Below are 23,463 nucleotides of genomic sequence, written 5' to 3'. Positions count from 1 at the left end.
GGTCAGCTTTCCTCACTGCCAGGCAAGGTAGACGTCACTAAAAGCTCTCTAGTGAATTCCCTGCCTCAGAGTTTACAGGGAGGAAGAGGATAGCAGATGCTTTAACAGTATGCATTCCCCATGGGTGGCAGGGACAAAATACTCAAGGAGTCAGAATCACACCACCAGAGGTGATTAAGAAATTTATCATGAACAGATGGATGTACCAGTGACAGCAAAGGACAAGAAAGCAGACTATCACAGACTTTAGGAAAAACATTCGCCCATGCTCTAATGCTCTGATCCTATATGTGTGCACATTCTCAAATAAAGGCTGTTCATTCCTTCAGACTACCATGCCCCTAGAAGACAGTCAAGAGCAGAGGATGATGCACCAGCTTTTGGGTTCTTGAACCTAAATTATTGGAATTTCTCATGTACAACTTAATTGAAAGTAACTGATCTAGCTTGTTATCTATTGCTGTGATAAAGACCATGACAAAAAGCAACTTGGGGAGGAAATGGTTTATTTGACTTATGTGGATCCATTGTTGAAGGAAACAAGGCAGCAACTCAAGCAGGGATCTGGAGGCAGGAACCAAAGCAGAGACCATGGAAAAACACTAGCTTTTAAGTTTCATGGCTTGCTCAATTTTATTTCTTATACAACTCAGGGCCATCTGACTAGTGGTTATCACCCATAGTGGGATTGACCCTCCCATATCATTCATTAATCAAGAAAATTGATACACAAGCTTGCATAGAGGCCAATCTGATGAAAGTAATTACTCGATTGAGGAATTGCATCTCTTCCTAGATGACATTAGCTTGTACCAAGTTGACAAAACTGAACTGGCAAAGTAACCTGATCTTCTTTTTCTTCTATAGATTAAGAATAGCGCTATCCTTTGCAGACACCCTGAGAATGTAGAGTCTGGTGATGCACTGTGTGATCTCGATATATCAATTCAAATTTATTATTTATTATTATTACTTCCCTTATTTTTATGAATTTCTTATCTATTGATATTCCTATAAAATTCTGGACTGTTCAGAGATCACTACTTGATCTTAGTGGATTTCTAATTTGGAAATTACATTTTTTGGGGGTTTTTTTTGTTGTTGTTTGTTTGTTGTTATTATTATTGTTATTGTTATTGTTTGAGACGGGGGGGGCGGGGAGGAGGACGTTGGTCATGCCTTAAGTGATGACAGACTTTGTTGATTCCCTATGGGAGGCCTCATCCTCCCTGAGGAGTGGATGGAGAAGGGGGGGTTTAGAATGAGGGGAGGGAGAGAGAACAGGGATTGGTATGTAAAATAAAAAAGTTGTTTTAAAAGATGAAAAAAGTAAAAAAAAAATAAGGAAAGCTGGAAAACATAAAGTAAATACTATTGGGACACAAATGGAAGAAACAATGATCCCCTACTATGACAACCTTCTTAGAGAAATTGAACCGAGGGTGAAAATGTCTTCTACTACTATTTACTTTGTCTTTAAAAATTCTAGTTGAGGGATGGAAAAATGGTTCTGTTGCTGAGAGCACTTGTTGCTCTTCCACAGAAAGGCGTTTAATTCGAAGCAGCCATGTGGCAGTGGACATTGGTAACTCCAATTTCAGGGACTGCAACTCCCTCTTCGGACACCCATGAACACGGTGCACAGTGGCAAACCTACATACATTCAGACAAACATTCACATACATAAAATCAAAATGAAATGTAATGTCTGGGGGAATTAAAAAAAAAACCTTAGCTACTCTTCTCTTATTTCACATAGGAGGAAATAGTCACCATCACTAGAGACAGTACAAGCAGAAGCTCAGCTTCTTTAAGGTAATTACTCCAAGGTGTCAGACTGTAGTTTGAAGCTGGAAGTTTCTAAACTACTGTCTCCCTGGATCTCCACTAGACTCGCACTCTCTTCCCCCAGAGACAAAATGGAATCTCTTTCTCTTGGGAATTCTGAGAATAGGCTGCATATTTGAGAGATGCAGTTAGCTCTCTCTAAGGAAAAATTAATGATCTCTTTCCCCAGCAAAATTCCTTCCAGCTTTTTATTTCTCTACATTCTCGTTCCCCCAGCCTGGGCTACTGGTTGACCTACTTTGAGAGCTGAAGAAAAGGCCCTGCAAGAGAGAAAGGAGTCAATTCCAAAATGTCATCAAGACTTCTGGGTTTTAATGAGGCAGTGATAAATGCAAAGTTTCAGATACGATGACAACATCATATCATACTGCCTAGAGGCTTATGAAACATGTAGACTGATTGACAGTGTAGTCAAAAACAAACAGAATAGAAGCATATACCTTGATATCAATGACAGCTTTGAAATAGGCTGGATCTCAATGTATAGCTATAGCTGATAAAATAACTTGACCCATATAAGTTCTTCAAAATTGTCCCCAAGAAACTAAATAACTAGATATAACACAGTATTTTCTGTGACTGTCCCAGATGTCTGTTTTTCACAGCTGCTTGGGTTCAAGTCAAGGTGCTGCTATTTCTTAATATTATTCTTTATTAATATTTTTCTTTCCCTGTTTCTTACACTATAAAAAAGTGATACAATTTACCCATGGTATATATTTAGGAATAAATAAACCCATGCAATGATAGGACATATACATGCTTATGGGTGTTTTAAATTCTAGCTTTGTTCATGGAGGCCTGTTGTTCTCTGGATTTGTCAAGCCTAATCCCTGAAAAGTGCCTGTCTTCTCAACTTAATTATACCATGCTTCATGAACCCAGTTAATCAAGTCCCAGGTTTCACTGCCCTCTATCATATACAGCAGAACCCCTGTTCTAACATTTGTCATCATGTCTGTTTTTTAAGACTTCTATAATAAAATATTCTAAACTGCCTCCCAGTTCTGAAGCTCCCAGTCTGAAATCAAGTTGTCTAAGACTGGAAATAAAATCTTTTGTCTTCCAGCTTCTTGTCATGGCTTCTGCTCTGTGTTTGTGGGCTAATTGCTATATCTCTCCAATTTGTAACATGAATTAAAAAAAACCCAGAGACATATAATGGAGTTCAAGCTGAAGATCAGAGAAGCAAAACAGCTGGCCACTAGCTCTTACCTCTACCTCAGACTGAAAGGGCTGTCATGTCCTCGTCATGGCTGGAGAATAAATCTCTGAGCCTTACTACTGAATGTCCCACTCCTATTTTATACACCTATCTAGAACTGGAATTAAGGATCTGGGATCCCAACTGCTGAGATCTCCTTTGTATGAGTTGTTTCTTTTTTAGACTAATTCACTCTAATGTAACCCTGGGTAGCCTTGAACTCATAGAGATCCATTTGCCTTTGAATTCCTGATTCTTAGGACTAAAGGTGTGTGCCACCACCTGGTTTCTATAGATAAGTAGTATAGCTGATAGAATTAAACATATGTATCACTACTGCAGGGCTCTTTGTTATGGCTAGCTTTATATTTTGATCCCCAGTGGCTTTATTAAATTATAAACAATAGATCACCACACCAATTTTCACTTCTCTTGTCACACAGGTTCTATGTGTATCTGTCTTCACAAGACACTTTTGCTTCCTTACATGAATGCTAGTCATCTCAGATTATGGCCCCACCCTAATGACTTTAATGACATCTGTGAAGAGCCTGTTTTCAGATAAGGTTACATCTAGACATCAGGATCTCATATGATTTCAGTATATCTCCTGGAGATACAAATAAATTTATAATAACATGTTTTTCTTTGTTTGTATATCAATACTATCAGGTTTCTCCTTATCATATGTCAAGCAACATAATTGTAATAAAGAAAAATTATGGTTTATACCCCTATGGAAATATCAGTTCATTGAGGAATATAGTTATTAAAGAGCTAACAAATAGAAGAGCAGTAAATTGCAATGGTGATGGGTTGCCAAGGTTGGTTTGAGTACACATAGCAAGGAGTCCTTGCCTCATACACAGAGAAGGACAAAGATCATGAGGCAGCTGGGTGACAGAATTGGATAGGACTAAGCACCAATCAAGGTACTAGGACCAGTATGGACATAGTTTCTAAGAACAGAAAGGAGATAGATACCTAAGAAGAAGACAGGGCTGAAGAAGCATCTCAGAGGTCTAATACCTGCTTGGTTAGGTTACATCCCTAGAACAAAAATCAGAACAGAACCAAACCAACACTCTAAACAAAGTAAGTCAATGTGACTGGAACAGAGAGAGACAGGGATAAAAACATAGGAAAGAACCAAAATAGCTATAAGGAATTTGATCCTAAGAGATTGGCATCTATGGTAGAGAACACTATTGTTATTAACTATTTCTGTAAATGACACCATTGGTAACACCAATGCAGAAATAACTTCTGGATCTCTTAGTAAAACACTTTCAGATTCTGATTTAGTTCGCTGTCCTATTTATTTATAATCAGTATTATGGTTGATATCTTCTTGGTTTCTGTGCCCTGCCTTAATTTTCTTTCCACTCATTTCTATCCATGTTAGCCAAATTCCAACCACCAGAACATTGCCTGGACTTCAAGAAAGAAGAAGCAAGGAGTATTTATTCAAGTGTGTGTGTACTATCACTGGTCTCACTGAAAACAAGTCAAATCAAAACCACACTAAATGAAACTATAAGAAACAGGAACATTGTTATATATGCAATTAAATGCTATGTGGCAATATATATTAAATAGTGTATGTAAACAGATAGCTAGAGCCATTTCCTCTTATCTAGGTCCTATACCCTTTCATTAAATAGATGATATCAGTTCTGAAAATGTACAGAACTGTTTTTCCTGTCATTATCCCACAAGTACTACTTACATATAATTTACATTTTAATAGGTATTGAAGTAATATAGAAAGGATATGAAGTACAACAGAATGAGTGGTGGGTTTTATTCAAATAGACTACACAATTTTATATAAAGGATGGGGGCATTTGATGATTAATTATGACTATACACTACCACAGAGAGAGAGGGAGATTGAGAGAGAGAGAAAGAGAGAGAGAGAGAGAGAATTAGAGAATTAGAGTTAGCCCTAGCCCTTTAATAGACTGTGACTAGGAAACATAAAGCATTATCAAAATCATTTTAAGTCCCATGGCCGAAGACAAGATTTCTTCACCTGAGTGGAACTATCATAGCATCCACAGTCTTATAAACTCAACAAAACTGACATTTTAAAGGCTTTTAAAAATTGGTGATACTAGATATAAACATTCATGTTGTGATGCTTATTTTCCTTAAATGATCATCTTTATTGGCTTGGAGACAGAACAAAGTAAAATCTATTTATTTTACAATTGCCCAGCTAATGAATGAGAAAGTGAAGTGATTTGTTCAAACATTCACTCTATTCTGAGATTTGTTAAATGTTCAAGTTTAGTGGGATCTTATTAAATTCTAGGCTCTAAAAAGGAAAAAAAAAATATAGCTTTATTACACTCTGCAGCCTAATGCACAAAATTCTTTGTTTAATCAGGAATCATAAATACTAGGGATTTAGTTTGAGTTTTGGATCACCCAATGCTTCCAGGATTAATGCCTCCTGGCATTAAGCAAGAATATTAAATTAAGGAAAATGCCAGTCTTATAGCTTTACTAAATGTAATTTATAGCTTAGCCATCATATTAAATCCTTTAATTGAAATTTGTAAAACAAACGGCAGTATTAGTAATTCCTTTATCAGCTTCCAATTCTCTGCCTACTTAACATCAGCCTCTAACCCAAGGGAAATATAGTTCCCAAGCACAATCCTTGGACTTGGGAATATGTCATTGAATCTCCACATTACCTAACCTTCATGTTCAGTATTCCTACAAGATAACACTTTCATTTATCATACAAATGCACTCATTTCCTTTCTGTGGTACAAATGCCTATTAATGGGTTTTCCAGCTTAATGTTATCTAGACTCCCGGCTGAGGCTGTAATTATACATCAGAAAGAACAATAGTTCAAATGGAATCGGGAGGAGAAAAGCAACCAAAGTGGCAACTGAAGTTCTGGAAAGTCAAAATCCAAACACAAAACAATAGTAAATCTATGGAATAAGAGAGAAAAGCAATGACAAAGATAATGAGAAAAGGTGAGACTAGGCAGAATGTCATTATTTTCTCCTTCAAAAACAGTTTTCACATTTCTTTAATTGGTGCTTTCCAAGTAAGTGCACACTGGGCTTTCTCCTATGTATTTGGTCATGTACCTATAGACCTGGCAATTTCTCCCTATTGGGAAGGAGAAGGGAGGTAAATCCTACCTAGACCCTTAAACATACTTAGATTTACAAATCATTCTACTACACAGAGTCAAGGCAGTATGAAAGTGATGGAAGTGTCTTCAAGGAGAGCCTGTCTAGGAGACAATGAAGGATACTCAGATGAGCCCATCATTTCTCTCAGATTTGAAGCAAGGCTGAGGGGCTGGCAGAAGCAGTTTCAGACGTTGAGGCAAGATGTAAGAGGACACAGATTTGACCCTAACCTCTCAACAGCCTCTAGGACTTGTGCCAAACACCAGTGATAGCCACAATAAAAACTAGAGCAGGCTCAGTCAATACCGTGTTACAGGATGTCAGTGGGTAGAACAGAGAGCTTATCACTCTGTGGGCACTCAAAAAAGATGCTCCAACTCAGGACAAAAGAAAATCAAACTGTCCATTGAAGGTGTTTGGGGCTTTCCAACCCTGCCACAGGACCTATGACAGCCACGTGGGACCACAATTCTTCTTTCTCAAAGGATTGAGACCCAGGAATCAGATAATGCAAATCTCCCCCTTTGTACTGGCATAAATATAGAATTTTCCTCCCAAAGGCATATCCATTTCCACTGCTGTCAACTACTATTTCTATGGAATCAAGCCACTAATGACTTTGGAGCTTTGTAACCTAACATAGAAGCAGATTCCGAATCTCTTAGTAAAGGTTTTTTTATCCGCTAGTGTTCTTTACTATGTCATTACTATCCACATCATGTCAACTCAGTGAGATGCTTAGTTTCTTGTTGTTTTGTTATTGTCATTGTTGCTATTGTTTTATTCTCTCGTATATCACATTCTGATCACAGTTTCCCCTGTCTCCTCTCCTACCTGTCCACGCCTACTACTTCCTCTCTCCCAAGATTCACTCCTCCTCCATTTTTCTTCAGAAAAGGCCAGGCTTCCCAAGGATTCCAACCAAACATGGCTTAACAAAACACAACAAGACTAGACATATCCCCTCATATTAAAGCTGAATAGAGCAACCCAATTAAGAGGAAAGGGGTCTTAAAAGTAGGCAAAATACAGAAAGAATAGTACTAGCTTAACAAATTCAACAGACCATTTCCCAAAGCATATATTTTATGTCACTCAGGTTGCCAAATTTGGCCTTTGGATTTGTTACCTCACATACTTTTTAAGGGAAGAAAGTACTAGACTATAAAAAAGAGTTTTGTTGTGATTAATATTGTACCATGAAAGTGGCATGTGACAGCACTTCCTTATTCCTCCAAACATATTTGGTTTCTTCACCTTAACAAATTTTAAGGGAACTAAGAACCATAATTTTCTATGTATGTAAGGAAGATAGCACTTGTCTTGGTTAGGGTTTCTATTGCAGTGAAGACACACCGTGGCCAAGGCAACAAATCTTTATATATATATATATAATTTGTATTCTACATATGGATCCCAGTTCCCTCTCCCTCCCTCTTTCCCTCCCTCCCACTTTCACATGCACCCTGACCACCATCCCACCCAGCCCCACTCCACATGTAGAGTGATGCCCTCCAGGAGGGGTCATCTAAATATGTCAAGTCATTTGGAGTAGGGATTAGGAATTATCTCCTGTCTAGGTTAAGGGAGTATCCCTCCATGGGGAATATGCCCGCAAAGCCCTTTTGTGCACGAGGAATACATCTGCTCAGGCCTTCTAGCTGAGACCCATGTTCAGGGTGTCTGAATCAGTGCCATGCTGGCTTCCCAGCTATCAGTCTGGGGGTCCATTAGCTCCTCTTTGTTCGGGTAAGCAGTCTCTACGTGTTTCTGCAGCCTTGTCCTCCCTCTCTGCATCTGGATTCCAGTTCAGCTCAGTGTTCAGTTGTGGGTATTTGCTTCTGTTTCCATCACCTACTAGATGAGGGCTCCATGATAGTGGATAAGTTAGTCATTGATCTCATTATTAGGGAAGGGCATTTATGGTAGCCTTTCCACTGTTGATCAAATTGTTAGTTGGAGTCAGTCTTGTAGGTTTCTGACCATTTCTTTAGCTTCAGTTTTCTCTTCAAACCTATAATGGCTCCCTCTTTTATTCTCTCTCTCCTCTCTTCTATTCCTCCCCTGACTCAATCTTCCTAGTTCCATGTGCTTTCCTCTCCTCCCCTTCTTTCCCTCCTTTTTCTCCGAGTTCCCTCTCCACTCACACCCTCCCCACTTCCCATGTGGTCTGGAGAATTTGTCCCTTCCCCCTTCTGTGAGGGACCTTATATGAATCTCGTAGAATACTTCTTGTATACTAGTTCCTCTGGCAGTGTGAATTATAGGCTGGTGATCCTTTGCTAAAATCCATATATGAGCAAGTACATACCATGTTCCTTTTTTTGTGACTGGGTTACCTCATTTGGGATGGTTTCTTCAAGTTCCACCCACTTGCCTGCAAATTTCAAGATTCCATTGTGGATTTTTTGTTTGTTTGTTTGTTTTTGTTGTTGTTTTGTTTTGTTTTCTGTAAAGTAGTATTCCATTGTGTAGATGTGCCACATCTTCTTTATCCATTCTTCAGTTGAAGGGCATCTAGGTTGCTTCCAGGTTCTTGCTATTACAAATAATGCTTTTATGAGCATAGTTGAGCACATGTCTTTGTTGCATGGATGTGGATCATTTGAGTATATGCCTAAGAGGGGGTTTGCCAGGTCCTGTGGTAGACTGATTCTCATTTTCCTGAGGAACTGCCATATTGATCTCTCACCAGCAGTGAAGGAGTGTTCCCCTTTCTTCATATCCTCTCCAGCATAAGTTGTCATCGCTGTTTCTCATTTTAGCCATTCTGGCAGGAGTAAGATGGTATCTCAGAGTTGTTTTGATTTGCATTTCCCTAATAGCTAAGGATGTGGAGCACTTTCTTAAGTGTCTTTCAGCCTTTTTGATTTTCTCTATTGAAGGTTCTCTAATCAGTTCTGTACCCCCATTTTTAATAGGGTTATTTGGTCTTTTGTTGACTAGTTTCTTGAGTTCTTTGTATATTTTGGAGATCAACCCTCTGTCAGATGAAGGGTTGGTGAAAATCTTTTCTCAGTCTGTGGGCTGCCGTTTGGTCTTGTCAACTGTGTCCTTTGCCTTACAGAAATTTTTAAGTTTGAGGAGGTCCCATTTATTAATTGTAGAACTCAGTGTCAATGCTACTGGAGTTATGTTCCGGAAGCGGTCTCCTATACCAATTTTTTCAAGGGTACCCCCCACTTTCTCTTCTAAGAGGTTCAGTGTGCCTGGATTTATGTTGAGGTCTTTGATCCATTTGGACTTGAGTTTTGCACATGGTGATAGACATGGGTCTACCTGCAGTCCTCTACACAACATCAACCAGTTGTACCAGCACCATTTGTTGAACATGCTTTCCTCCTCCCATTGTATACTTTAAGCTGTTTTGTCAAAAGTCAGGTGTTCATAGGTGTGTGGGTTAATTTCAGAATTTTCAATTCGATTCCATTGGTCTACCTGTCTATTTTTGTGCCAATACCAGGCTGTTTTCAGGACTATAGCTCTATAATAAAGCTTAAATTTGGGGATGGTGATGCCTCCTGAAGTTCCTTTATTGTACTGGGTTGTCCTGGGTCTTTTGTTTTTCCATATAAAGTTGATTATCATCACCAAGGCAACTTTTATAAAGGAAAACATTTAAATGGGGATGGCTTACAGTTTAGTCCATTATCTTTACTGTGGCATGCAGACAGACATGTTGCTGGAGAAGGAGCTGAGAGCTCTACATCTTGTTCTGCACACAGCAGAAACAGCTGGACTACTGGATGTAGCTTGAGCATTTTTGGGAACACAAAGACATATACTCTAACAAAGCCACACATCCTAGTCGTGCCACTCCCAAAAGCCAACCCAATTAAACATATGGGTCTTTGTGGGCCAAACCTATTCAAACCACCAGAGCAACTAAATACTTTCAAATAAAATTTAAAAAATGTATTGTTTTATCTTGTCATAAGAATAATTTTTGGGTCTTTGTGCTGAGATTCTTTTCCTTCTTCTATTTCCATTATTCTTTTCTTTTTTCTTTCTTTCTTTCTTTAATTACCATTATTCTTAAGTTTGATCTTTACATAATACCCTAGATTTCCTGGATGCTTTGTGTACTTGTTTGGCCTTTTTGGGGGTTCTAGGATTCTGAGAACTGCCTTGGTTCTGTTAGAGCAAGAGTGTCTAACCAGGTGATAGGGGGTTGCTGATGGGGAATGTTGAGTGGGATCTGAGGAAGTGTATGAGGTCTGAGAGCATGGTAGAGTTCAGGGTTTCTGCTGGAGGTGTGGGATGGATTTTGGTGACAATGGGAGTGGGGCTGCTGGGGGAAAGTTGGACAGGCTCTGAGAGGACTGAAAGCAGTCTGTGCACAGGGTGTTACTTGGGTATAGGTGTAGCCTCTGTTAGAACAGTTTTATGGTTAGTTTTAATTGTCAACATATTCTACAATTGTGTGAGAAGAGCATCTCAATGAGGAATTCTGTGGGTCAGCTAGGTCTGTAGCTATGGAGGATTGTCATGGATGCTTTAATTGAGTTGAGAAGAGCCAGCCCACCTTATGTAGCTCCACTCCCTTAGTTTGGGTAAAAATATATAGTCAGGACTAAGCTCAGGTAAATATCCTTGCATTTATTGCTCTTTGCTCTTGACTATAATAATGTACTGAAATCTGGAATTGTGAACTAAAATAATCCCTTTCTTCAATAAGTTTTTTTGTCAGATTTTTTTTTAAGTTTTTAAATTTTTTTTACTTTACATATTGATGCCAGTTCCCTCTCCCTCCCTTCCTCTCTCTCCCTTCCTCCCTTCTTCCCTCCCTCCCTCCCTTCCTTCTTCCCTTCCACTCATGCCCCCCCCGAACACCCTCCCATCCCATTCCCCCACCCGCACTCCACAGGAACGGTGATGCCTTCCAGAAGGGATAAAAAAAAAATCTGTAAAGTCATTTGGAGTAGGGACTAGGCCCTACTCCTTCTAATTGAGACCCATGTTCAGGGAATATGAGTCAGTCCAATACTTGTTTCCCAGCTATCAGTCTGGGGGTCCATTAGCTCTCCCTTGTTCAAATTGTCAGAGTATTTTATCATGTAACAGAAATGAAACTAGATAGAGCACTCAGTCTCCCCATCCAGACTTTATTTCTCCTGTAAATTTATATTAGCCTAGAAATAATCACTAGGTGACCTAAACTCCTAACCAAAATAACTGGAATTTAGGCAAGACTCTTGGACCCATAAAAATAGATGAGTATGAAATATAAAATTGAAATCCCCTCAGTAATTACTAGAAAACAGAAGGTGCTCTGGAACGTTCTTCTGAGACTAGGCAGAAACTGTCCAGAAGAACTGGATACAGGTCTTTTGCCCCAAAAACCTCTATGTATCTCTCATTGTGCATTAACACTTGGGAGAAAGTGCTAGGGCTGCTGAAGCAAGACCGGTCCAAAGCAGCTATTCCTGCTTATGGCTCCTTCTCACTTTACACTGTGACAGAGCCCAGTTCTGCCCAAGCTTCATCCCGGGCCTTCTAAAAGTATGGCTATGCTATGCTCAATGTGAATACAGGGGCCTGGAATCTGCATAAGACCCCTTGTTGCTACTTGGTTTTCTCACCCTCCTTTAAGAGTAGAGACTATTTTTTTTCTCCAAAATGAGAAGAATGAATTAGCTATCCTCAGCTCTCCAACCAGTGGGAAACAGATTTAAAATTCTTCCTGAATCAGCATGAACTGGTTTATCAGAGAACATTTTGATAATCCTAACATGCAGCACTTCAAAAGTGGCTTCCTTTCCAAGCTAATTATCACATTGAGTAAAACACGAGAACTTTTTACTGCATTTCCAAAATGACTTTTATGAAGCTACCACCTAAGAAATAGGAAGTTACTGAAGCCTCAGACTAGCTAATCTTGCGCTACTATGTAATCCAGAGTGTTCCGCATCATTTAGGGGATCATCACTGGTAGCCGTTGCTGGGAAAACATCAACAAACATATCAAAATGAGTGGTTTGGCTGTTGAGTCCAGAAGTTGTGGCACACGATCTCTTGGCTCCATCACTTTTGTCCTAAGTGAGGCTGAATGAACATCATGGTGGGGCCAGTGGGGCCAGGAAAAGATTTTCACATTGTGAAGAAGTAGGCAGGGTCTCAGTATCTTCTTTGAAGTCTTGCTGTCATGGACCTACTGCCTTCCGCTCAGGGATCCGCCTTCTAAAGATTCTGCTAGTTCTTTCTAGCTCTACCACCAAGAAAGCAAATTAACACATGAACATGTAGGAAACAGCCCGGACCAAAATACAACACCAGCAAGCCAGGGTTCTCAAGATGACATGATCAGTCAAAAACAGATAAAACTGGACACTTCATTTACTACCTCAGGAAAGAAAAAGAAAATATGTTAGCCCAAGGGAAGAAATTTCCAACAAGAGTAATTTCTGGGTTTTAATGGGTTTTTTGTTGTTGTTGTTGTTTTGCTTTGTTCTGTTTTTTCTCTGCCCTCTCCACTTGTGATATCTTTTTATACAGAGAAGATGGGAGCCATCGCTTCTGTAGCTAAAGCCTACTGTGGTCAACAGAAGAATGTCTCACTTGTTCCCACTAAACTTATCTATCAATTTACCTAAAGTTATATCACAGGTGGCAGGTTGAAGTTGAAGTTCATTGGACCTTCCTGTAATATTCTCTCCCAAAGGCACTACCCTATCCCAGTTCATCATTCAATACATGGGTCACCTCTGATCAAGTTGTCAAGTTAAGGAGGCTGCAAACTCTAAAGCACACACTATTGCACCCAAACAGGAAGACTAGGTATTTCTTGTCCTATCCACTAACCAGACATATAACCTTTATCTATCACTGCAGTTTATCTGCCCCTTCAATTGCTTCTATGCATTTTTCATTCAATAGCTGAATTATTTCTAATGTGTTTTTAGAATCTAGTGCCCTGTGATTACTTTCTAGAAGTAGATGGAGCTCTCTGAATAAGTTAATATATTGAAAATCAAGACACAATTCTTTTGCCATGATATCTCTCCCTGAAAGAATTCAATTTCAAGGTACTGATGTTCCTTTCTCTACAGACATAACAATGTCACTTTATCAACCTTTAGGGTTTAAAAATCATCCTCGATGAGTGCATTACAAAATTACTCCCAGGCAAAGGTCAAAAAATGGCTGCCTGCATGTAATGAATTTCTGAAGAGGACTTGGTCTACATCCTTCTGATTCAGACACTGCCTCTCAACAGTGAAGGGAAAAGAATAATCTCATACTCACCCTTCACCATTGCAGCCATCCTGTCACATTTAAATATATATATATTTAATATATATATTTAATATATATATATATTTAATATATATATATATTTGAAACAAGATTGCTTTACATGTAAAACCGAGTTCCCAAACTCTCCTGTCTTCTTCCACCCACCAACCCCCATACCATCCCCTGGGGTGTCTTCAAAGTCTGTCATATCATTTGGAGCAGGGCCTAGGCCCTCCCCCCATGTGTCTAGGCTGAGGGAGTGGGCTGTGAAACAGGCTCCTAAAGACCATTCGTATACTAGGGATAAATACTGATCCACTACTAGAGGCCCCATAGACTTCTATGAACTTTCCTCTTAGTACTGCTTTCAAAGAGTTCCCTAAGTTAGGTTGTGTTTTCCTTCTCATTGAAATCCAGGAAGTCTTTAATTTCTTTATTTATTTCTTGACCCAGGAATGGTGAAATCGTGCATTGTTCAATTTCCTTGAGTTTTTAGGGTTTCTGCAATTTGTGTTGTTGTTGAATTCTAACTTTAAAGAATGGTGGTCTGATAAGATACAGGGGGTTAATCCAATTTTTTTGTACCTATTGAGGTTTTCTATATGGCCAAGTATGTGGTTGCACTTAGAGAAGGTTCCATGTGGCTGTGAAGAAGGTATATTCTTTTGTGTTTGGATGAGATGTTCTATAAATTTCTATAAACAATTGGGTCATAACTTCTATTAGTTCCTTTGTTTCTTTGTTAAGTTTTTGTTTGGTGGACCTGTGTAGTGTTGATCATAGGATGTTGAAATCTCCCACTATAAGTGTGTAAGATTTTATGTTTGATTTGAGTTTTAGTAATATTTCATTTACAATATGGGTGCCTTTGTATTTGGGTAGTAGATGTTCAGAATTGAGACTTCATCTTGATGGATTTTTCCTGTGATGGATATTAAATGACCTACTTCATCTCTTTTGATTGATTTTAGTTTAAAGTCTAATTTGTTAGATATTAGGATTGCTACACATGCTTATTTATTGTGTCCATTTGATTAGAAAATATTTTTCCAATCCTTAACTCTGAGGTAATGTCTGTCTTTGAAGTTGAGGTGTGTTTCTTGTATGCAGCAGAAGGATAGATTCTGTCTTTGTATCCATTTTGTTAGCCTGTGTCCTTTATAAGCAAATCAAGACCATTAATATTGAGGGATATTAATTACCATTCATTGTTAATTCTTGTTTGTTTTGGATTTGTCATTGGTGGTGGTATTATGTGTGCATATATCCTATTTTTCTTTTGGCTGTTGGTTAAGTGGGATTATCTATTGCCTATGTTTTTTAGGGTATAGTTGACTTCCTTGGGTTGGAGTTTTCCTTCCAGAACTTTCTGTAGGACTGGATTAGTTGGTAAGTATTGTTTAAATCTGGTTTTGTCATGGAATATCTTGATTTCTCCATCTATACTTATTGGAAAGCTTTGCTGGATATAGGAGTCTGGGCTGGCATCCGCAGTCTCTTTGTGTTGGTAGAATATCTATCTAGTACCTTCTGGCCTTCAGAGTTTCCATGAAGAAATCAACTGTAATTCTTACAGATTTGCTTTTATATGTTACTTGGCCTTTTTCCTTTGCTTCTTTTAATATTCTTTCTTTATTCTATATGTTTGGTGTTTTGATTATTATGTGGCTAAGGGACTTTTTTGTGGTCCATTCTAGTTGGTGTTCTGTAAGTTTATTGTAGTTTCATTGGCATATCTGTCTTTAGGTTGAGAAAGTATTCTTCTGTGATTTTGTTGAATATATTTTCTGAGTATCTTCACCTTCTTTTATACCTATTATTCTTAAGGTTGGCCTTATCACAGTGTCCGCTATTTCCTGGATATTTTGTGTTGGGGATTTGTTGAACTTAACATTTTCTTTGGTTGATGAATCTATTTACCCTAGTGTATCTTCAACACCTGAGATTCTCTCTTCCATCTCTTATATTCTGTTAGTTATTCTTTCATCTGTATTCCTGATCATTTACTCAGCTTTTCTATTTCCAGCATACCCTCAATTTGTGTTTTCTTTAATGTTTCTATTTCAGTTTTCAGGTCATGAACTGTTTGAATTGTTTCCTTCATCTGTTTGATTGTTTTTTCTTGGCTTTCTCTGCTTTCTTTAAGAGATTTGTTGATTTCTTGTATTTTTTCCATTTCTTCAAAGGAATTTTTCATTTCCTCTTCTAGGGTCTCTATCATTTTCCCGAATATGTCTTCAGGGTCATTCTCTTCTGCTTCGTCTGTGTTGGGATGTGAAAGTATTCCTGGTGTGGAGACCCTAGACTGTGGGGGGCATCATATTGATTGTTCTGTTGTTGGCTGTGTTCTTATACTGTGGTCTATCCATCCCTTCTTCCAGTGAACCAGTCGGGTCTCTCCCTCTCCTGGTAGGTACAGGACCAAGGTTCTCTTCTGATGGGTGCAAACAGGTCCAATATTCTGATGACTCTCCCCTTCCAGTGGATGGAGGTGGGACTAGAATCCTGCCAGACTCCAGATGGGCTGGTCGGCTGGGACAGTTTACCCTGTGTACAGTCCCCAGGCCTCAGGAGGCTCCAAGCAGGGCTCCTGAAAGCAGGCCGGAAACAAGCCCACTCTTATTTCCTACCGTGGGCAGAGGTTTAAACAGGACATTGGCAGACTCTGGAAAGGCCAGTCTGCAGTGATGGGCTCCCATGCACACAGTCCCGAGTCCTCAGGAGGGTCTGAGAAGGGCACTGAAAGGCTGGCTCGCTCCATGGGAAGAGGAGGGACCAGGATGCTGGCAGACTCTGGACAAGCTGGTCCTTATGGACGGCCTTCCCCGTGCACACGCAGTCCGTCCTTGGGTGTTTTATGGAAACTAATTCATTCTCTTCATTCTGATGTGATCTTGAAGAAAGGAAACTGTAATGGGCATTGAATGCCTTCCAGCCCCTCCCCTGTACACCTTTTTGCTGAAGTATTGGATGCCTTGGCAAAGATAGAAGGAATTTGTGTGGTTGCTGATTTTCTTTCATCTGGCTTACAGTGGCCACTATCAATTAAGCCATTTCTAGTTTACTTGGTCCTAAGTTGTTATGTTAGTCTCTTCCATCTACAAGTTCACTAACATCCCTGACAAACATGTCCAGAGGAAAGAGTTTCTGTAGGTTTAATAGTTTTCTATAATGATAACTTTTGAGGATCCAGATATTCTAAATGGTACACTAAGGAATGTTGCTTAGATATAGCCAAATTAGTGTTAAATATACAAAAACAATACCACTATACATTTTCCAAAGTCATTTTTGAATAGAAATTCCTTGAAACCAACTTGGAAAGAGTGAGGACATACTAACAGCCCTGATTTCCTGAGGAATATCACAAGCTCATTGGCAGTGAGGATTGCATTAGAAGGGGATTTGAACCTAACAGGACACAGCTTCACATTATACACAAACTTAAAATAAAAGCACATTTGTAAAATTTGAAGACAAAATTATTTTAAAGATGTGTAAAGCATGTGTGGCTTGATCTTCTTTTCTGAAGGTGGCTAGAATTATCTTCTGGTTCTCTCAGTACTGATGGTCATGGAGAGATCTACACAGGTGCCAGACTGAGAATATAGGTTCATCTTTCCCACTGTCTGTGATGCAAACTAGGTAGGAAACTCCCAAGAAAGTTCAATGATGAAGTCCTTCACATTTGTTAAAAGAAACTATGTACAGGAGAAATTCAGAATGTAACTTGGGGAGAAAGGAGAAAAGAAGACCTCCTGCCCAAACATCCAGGCTTCTCCATGGATGAGGGAGAGGAACCCTTTCACCACCCACTTTCCTCTAAATCTCTACCATTCCTATTGACCCTCAGACCTCCAGCAGCATGGAGGCCCCATCGTCATCATTCAATCCCACATAGCGCCTTCGCCTTAAGACCATTCAAATCTTTCCAGCTCAGAATGTGATAAAGAAATCAATTACAAAATGAAAATTTTATGATACATCTTTGCAAATAAGAAAACATTGAATATGTATGTCCCCAGTGGAAACAAGAGAATGCTGATGTGGTCCATTATCATCAGTGCTATTCAGCAGTATCCTGTAGTCACCACCAGCACAATGAGATAGAAAAAAAAGTTAAAGAGTAAAGAATGCTGTCATTGTCAATAGCTGATACAATATTGATTGCAGAAAGTTCATGGTAGTCTATAGAGTTCAACCAATGTGGAATTAAGTAGAAATGTATTACATTTTATATGGCAATGAAAATGGTTATATATTTTATAAGATAATATTTATATTAGCACTTAACAATGTGAAGCACCTAGAGAAATTTTTCAACAAATTTTTACAAATCCAAAGGGAAAGTGGCAAACAAAAAAATAGAGAATACAAAGTGATCTATGGGGTTATTGTAGGTATTGAATAGTTAAGATAAATGGATTCTAGAAGAGATAATGAGTGGCATGGGGACAGAAGAGCTGGCTATACCCCTTTGTGGCAGCCCCAGCCACACAGCCTGAACAATGCCACTGGCACAGATGAGCTGGCCCTGTACATTGTGGGGGAACTGGCCCCACACATTACCTGCCCACAGCACATGGGTGTCACACGGCTTTTCTGGCATCAATGGAGGCAGAGAAAGATTCATTCTCCCGTAGGGGGCCAGCCACTAGGAATTTAACCAAACTCTAGTGAATATGGACAACACAAAATGAACTTTTGGGGAGGGAGTGGGAGTGAGAGTGGACATGGAAGGACTTGGAGGTGAACGTGATCAGGATGTACGGATTGCCTTCAAGTGGTTTTGAAAATTACCATATTGAAATTTTTAGGTCATTGTATCTTGACTAAATGACATATAAACTTGTTTATTCAACTGAAGTGAAGAAGAGATAATGATTTGTTATTGGTCATCATCTATAATAATATGATACTGCATTACCTAATCTTGGTTGTCTACTTGATATATCTGAGAAGAGGAAACCTCATTCAAAACTGCCTCCATCATACTTGCCTGTAGGCTTATCTTTGGAGCATTTTGTTGATTGCTATTTTATATAGGAGGATCCAGACCACTGTGGGTGGTACCATCTCTAAGCAAGTGAGCCTGGACAGGGTAAGAAAGGTAGCTGAATGTGAGTCTGAGATCAGCCAGTAAGTAGCATTCTTCCATTGTTTTGTTTTGTTTTGTTTTGTTTTCCTTTTTTTCTTCTTCTTGAGTACCCTATCTTGAGTATTCCTATCTTGAGTACCTGTCTTAGCTTCCTCTTGATGATGGGCTGTAATGCAAGCTAAAATGACCTTTTTAATCCTCCCAAAGTTCTTTCAGATACAGTTTTTATCACAACAAAGGAGGAAATTAGGACAGAAATTCTTTAAACAACAGAAATATCAATAACCTACTACCTGCTAAATGTAATATCCTTCTTAACATGCATACATAAAATCTCAAATGCAAACACAAATATATTTCAAATAGATTGTGGATAATAAGTAAAAATAATGAAATATGAAATAAACGAGTGAAAAATAAGGAAATCAGATCAAAATTACTACTGCTGAAGACATATGTGTGTGAGTGTATAAGACAAACATGAGTGAGCTGGAAAATATTCAATCTCTACCTCAGCACAAATAACAGGAAAAAATCTAAATGGGAGTTCTTTTTCATCAACTGAAAAACTTCTCCTGTTAATTCAACAATATGAGACAAATTCTACAAAGTGCAATAGGCTGTTAAGCAATCATGACAGGTATGCATGTTAACAGCACATGCCAGCTGAAGCCTCTTACCCTTTTGTCAAGAATTCTTCAATGGCTCTAGCTAAAGCTGCTTCCAACGTCCCCCAAATCACTGGAAACTCCTAGGTCTCACCACAGTTACACATGTTCTATTTAAGTCAGGATCTTTGTGGAATATTTTAAATACACATGACAATGTAGAATTTTTTCCCATCAATCTAACAAGTGCAATGGAATGCCTTTCCCATTTTAAAATTGTTTCATATTGCAACAGGTAGAGTGACATTTTAAGAACATTTTCAGTTTTTAGGACAGTTTTTTGTTGTTGTTTGGTTTTTTTTGTTTTGTTTTGTCTTGAGCGCTTCAGTAATACTGGTGATAATTAATAGCACCTTGAATCAGACCCATATAAAATATAACTCTTTTCATCTTTAAATTTGTTAGTTAATGATATAGGAGATCTTCATGAACTATTAATAAAATATTCAAAAATAAGTGACAAACATTTGATGAGCAACAGCATTGGTAAAAAATTACCCCAATGTCAAAAAAAGCAAATAACAGTAAAAACAAAAACAAAAAAAGCCTTTAAACCATGCCTAGAACAGCAGCTAAGAGAAACTCAAATACTTAAGATTAAGTGAGAATGGAGTCTTGGTCAACTTCAAACTGTAACTAATAAACTAGTAAGTTATCTGGATACATTAATAAAGTTTAAATTTCCTGCCATTTTGACACAAAATACCAACTGAGGTAATATAAAAGCAATTGTTCCCCAGTGCCATCTGAACCTCTACAATAAACTGTTTTGCAGAGGACATTAATTGAAAGAGCGTTTTAGATGACTCACAGTCAAGGAAAACTTTAAACACTGAGCAATTTTATAGTTTATATATGACAGAAATTTAGAAGACAATTTCCCAACCTTGATAACAGTATTCAAAATGCACTTGACATTACCTGTATAAATCTTCAAATACTGGTTTTCTAAGACACTAACAATAAAAGATTTCTTTTACCCACTCTGCACACCAAATCATCTTTATATTCTCCACACAGAACAGCTACATTGCAGAAATCACTGTCCCATAAAGAGGCTATCAAAACACACACACAAAAGGACCAGGAAGCAAGAGTTCTGTGCCTTTAAGGGGGAACACTATTTTTTTTCTGAATTCTGTAAGGTTTCTGATATTTTTCAATTTTTTTAAATTTAGAATTTGTGTAACAGTTTCCTCTGACACTGAAACATTACATCCTGCAAGGAAGCTCTTTAAGCAGGGAAGTAAAACTATTCAAAATAGCTTCAGGAAGTCCCTGAAACTGACCAGATTCACTAGGCTCCTCTCTGCCAGAGTAAGCAATAAAAGCTGTAAAGACATTCAGACTAGCCAAGCTGCAAAGATGCTGACCAGACCAGCTTCCTGGAAGAAGCAGGAAACAACTGATTGCCTAGAAGAGATTTAGAACAACTGAAGCACTTAGAAAAGACACCCTCCAACCTATTGAACTTCCTGCAGGATGTGCAGTATGGCCTAGGGTCACCCTTTGTAAACTGTGTAGTGTACCAGTGCTAAAGCTGGCTCTGGTGATGCTGCTGTTCATTTCTAGTCTCTCACTCACATTTCTGTAAATAACCCCTAATGAAACTCATTGGCCCACCAAGTTGGACTTGGTGGTTTCTGTACTTTAGTCTGTCATAGGCTCCCTATCTAGAGGGAGTAGAGGTTATTCAGCATCCCTTGCATGAAAACTTTGGTCACACAACAGCCAGTGAGATAGCTTGGGAGTTAAAGGTGTTTCCAGCTGAGTCTGATATCCTAAGACTGATCCCTGTGGCCAACAGAGTAATAAGAGAGAATCAATTCCCACAAATTGTTCCTAACCGCCATGTGGGTACCATCACACACATGTACCCCACACACATACATACAAATGGATAATCATACTAATTTTAGGTGTGTTTTACTTGTAATTATGAGTATATGTGTTTGCCTGTGTGTGATTATGTGTGGAAGTCCAGGTGCCCATGAGCTCAAGTTAAAGCCACTAGAGAGCTGCCCTCTGTAGACGCTGAGAATCAAACTGATTATGAACTTTTAACTGCTGGAAACCATCTCTTTGGCCCCATATTTGTTGTTGTTGTTGTTGTTTTAATCTTGAATCTTGTTAGGATTGATTTTATCTTCAAAATGAGTATTCTCTGTTGCACTTAATTACAGTTTCTGATTCTATATTTTGTCACCAAGAAACTTGCCATTCCAAATCACCACATCTATACCACACATGTCCACTATACCTAGATGAGATAGGGGTGGGGTCAAGTAGGTGGAGTTACAAAGGCAGCTATCTATAACCCCCTTTGAGCAGGGCTATTCTATTTCTGAGGCTTGAGACTTAGGAGTACTGGTTTTTCTAGAGAGTATTCTCCTCTTAGATTCCTCTCCATCACCAAGCAATTCCCTCCAGCTGCAAATCTAGCAAATGACCAACAAGCAGCAATGAGCATTAATGCCCCCAAGGCATCACTCTCACTTTGGCCTGGCAGCTCTTTACCATGGTGGCACTTACACAATTTCAGGGTTAGAAATTGTTTATGCCCATGATTTCTGGTTGTCTGCAGTGCAATAGACAGTCTGAACTGTCCAGCCAGCCACAGCCCTGTACATAAATCTTCATACACCTGTTTTAACCATGTCCACCTGTTTCAAACCAGGGTTACAATGAGCCTTCCTTCTACTCTAGCAGGTATGTTCTTGCTCCTCTCTTCAGAATGACAAAAACAAAACAAAACAAAAAGTTAATTAAGATTACACAGAAAATATTTTTAAATATGAAACAATTCAGTCATGGCAAACAAATAAGATGACTGTCCTGGCTCAAAGTCCTCTCTGGGATATTTTGCCCATCTTAGGGTCCTGGGCAAGCTACCATTTTTGAACTGTGTCTTCATTTTTGCTTTTGTTCTCAGTACTTTATAGTAGGTATTTTCTCACATCATTAAAATTGCTTAATGAATGTTTCAGTTGGTTTGCAATAAAAGTATATGTGTGCTCTAAATTACATAGTGATGATGTGTGCAATTCCCTTTATTAACGAATAAGCATCTGAGAATAATAAAACTTGCATATGCTCACCTATCCACCTCAATGCATGAATTTCATCTCCACAGCACATCCATTACCAACCCAAAAGCCTGGCTAAAGCACTTGACTGAAGACCACCCCCTCTGGCCTTACTACCTCTCTCCCCTTAGGCAGCCAGGGAAAATGAAGGAATGCCCCCAAGCAATACCAACTCTAGGTTTATTTGGGATACAGTGTACCCAATTCTAGTTCTAAACTTCCCTTCATCCAGGTATGAGTGACTGTGAGAAGTAAATAGAAAAGGGGTCAAATTCATAGTTAGAGAATGTGGTATTCTCAAGGCAGGGCTGTGAACTGCAGGAAGCGTGTGTCCATTCATTCATTTCCTAATGCTTACCAGAATGATTACTTTGTTGTTTTTTTTTTTTTCAGTTCCTGTCTTTTTATTGATTCAACATACACAACTACTTGTCTTCTGGTTTGTTGAAGCAATAAGTCAGACAACACTTGCCACAGTAATGTCTGTCAAAATGGCTAGCCATGAAAAGTCCAGCACCACATTCATCAGATGGACACTCTCGTCGAAGGCGACTTATTTTGCCATTTTCATCCACCTTATAATACTTCAGCACAGCCAACTTAACCTTCCTTCTCTTATGCTTATTCTTCTTGGGAGTGGTGTAAGACTTCTTCTTCTTCTTAGCACTACCACGGAGTCTCAACACAAGATGAAGGGTAGACTCCTTTTGAATGTTATAGTCAGACAAAGTACGGCCATCTTCCAGTTGCTTTCCAGCAAAGATCAGCCTCTGCTGGTCAGGAGGAATTCCTTCCTATCCTGGATCTTGGCCTTTACATTTTCTATAGTGTCCGAGGGTTCAATCTCGAGTGTGATGGTTTTCCACGTAAGGGTCTTCACAAAAATCTGCATCTTGGTGGCGGTTCCACCACTGATGGCGGAGTGGAAAGCGAATGATTACTTTGTTAACAAAAGTTCCAGGAAAGAAGCCCACTTTAGTGTAAGGCTAATTACTTGTTTAAAACTCAGTCACTGTGGAGAGGGTGAAATGTTGCAGGTCTATACTCTAACTACAATTTATATCAGACTGTCTATAGGGCACATAAAAACTATTCCTTATCTACCTCTCTGTCTGGCCTAACAATCTTGTGACTAACAGGCGAAACCTTTCAGAATGTA

At 38.9% G+C, this 23,463-nt stretch overlaps 1 protein-coding gene across 1 annotated transcript in view; it reads right to left on the bottom strand.

The window, feature by feature from the left end:
* The window catches only part of LOC127238325 (ubiquitin-40S ribosomal protein S27a-like), an 857,069-nt gene extending 833,848 nt beyond the window's left edge, over positions 1 to 23,221 (bottom strand). Inside the window, 2 exon segments of the mRNA XM_051206906.1 lie at positions 22,722 to 23,100; positions 23,103 to 23,221. Of these exon segments, the coding sequence (XP_051062863.1) occupies positions 22,730 to 23,100; positions 23,103 to 23,196 (465 nt within the window). The 5' untranslated portion in view covers positions 23,197 to 23,221 and the 3' untranslated portion in view covers positions 22,722 to 22,729.
* Between the last annotated feature and the right edge of the window lie 242 nt (positions 23,222 to 23,463).

The sequence above is a fragment of the Phodopus roborovskii genome, unplaced genomic scaffold, assembly GCF_943737965.1.
Source record: "Phodopus roborovskii unplaced genomic scaffold, PHOROB, whole genome shotgun sequence".
NCBI classification, from domain to species: Eukaryota; Metazoa; Chordata; class Mammalia; order Rodentia; family Cricetidae; genus Phodopus; species Phodopus roborovskii.
Note: the sequence above shows the minus strand (reverse complement) of the source record. Positions and strands in the feature narration are given on the sequence as shown.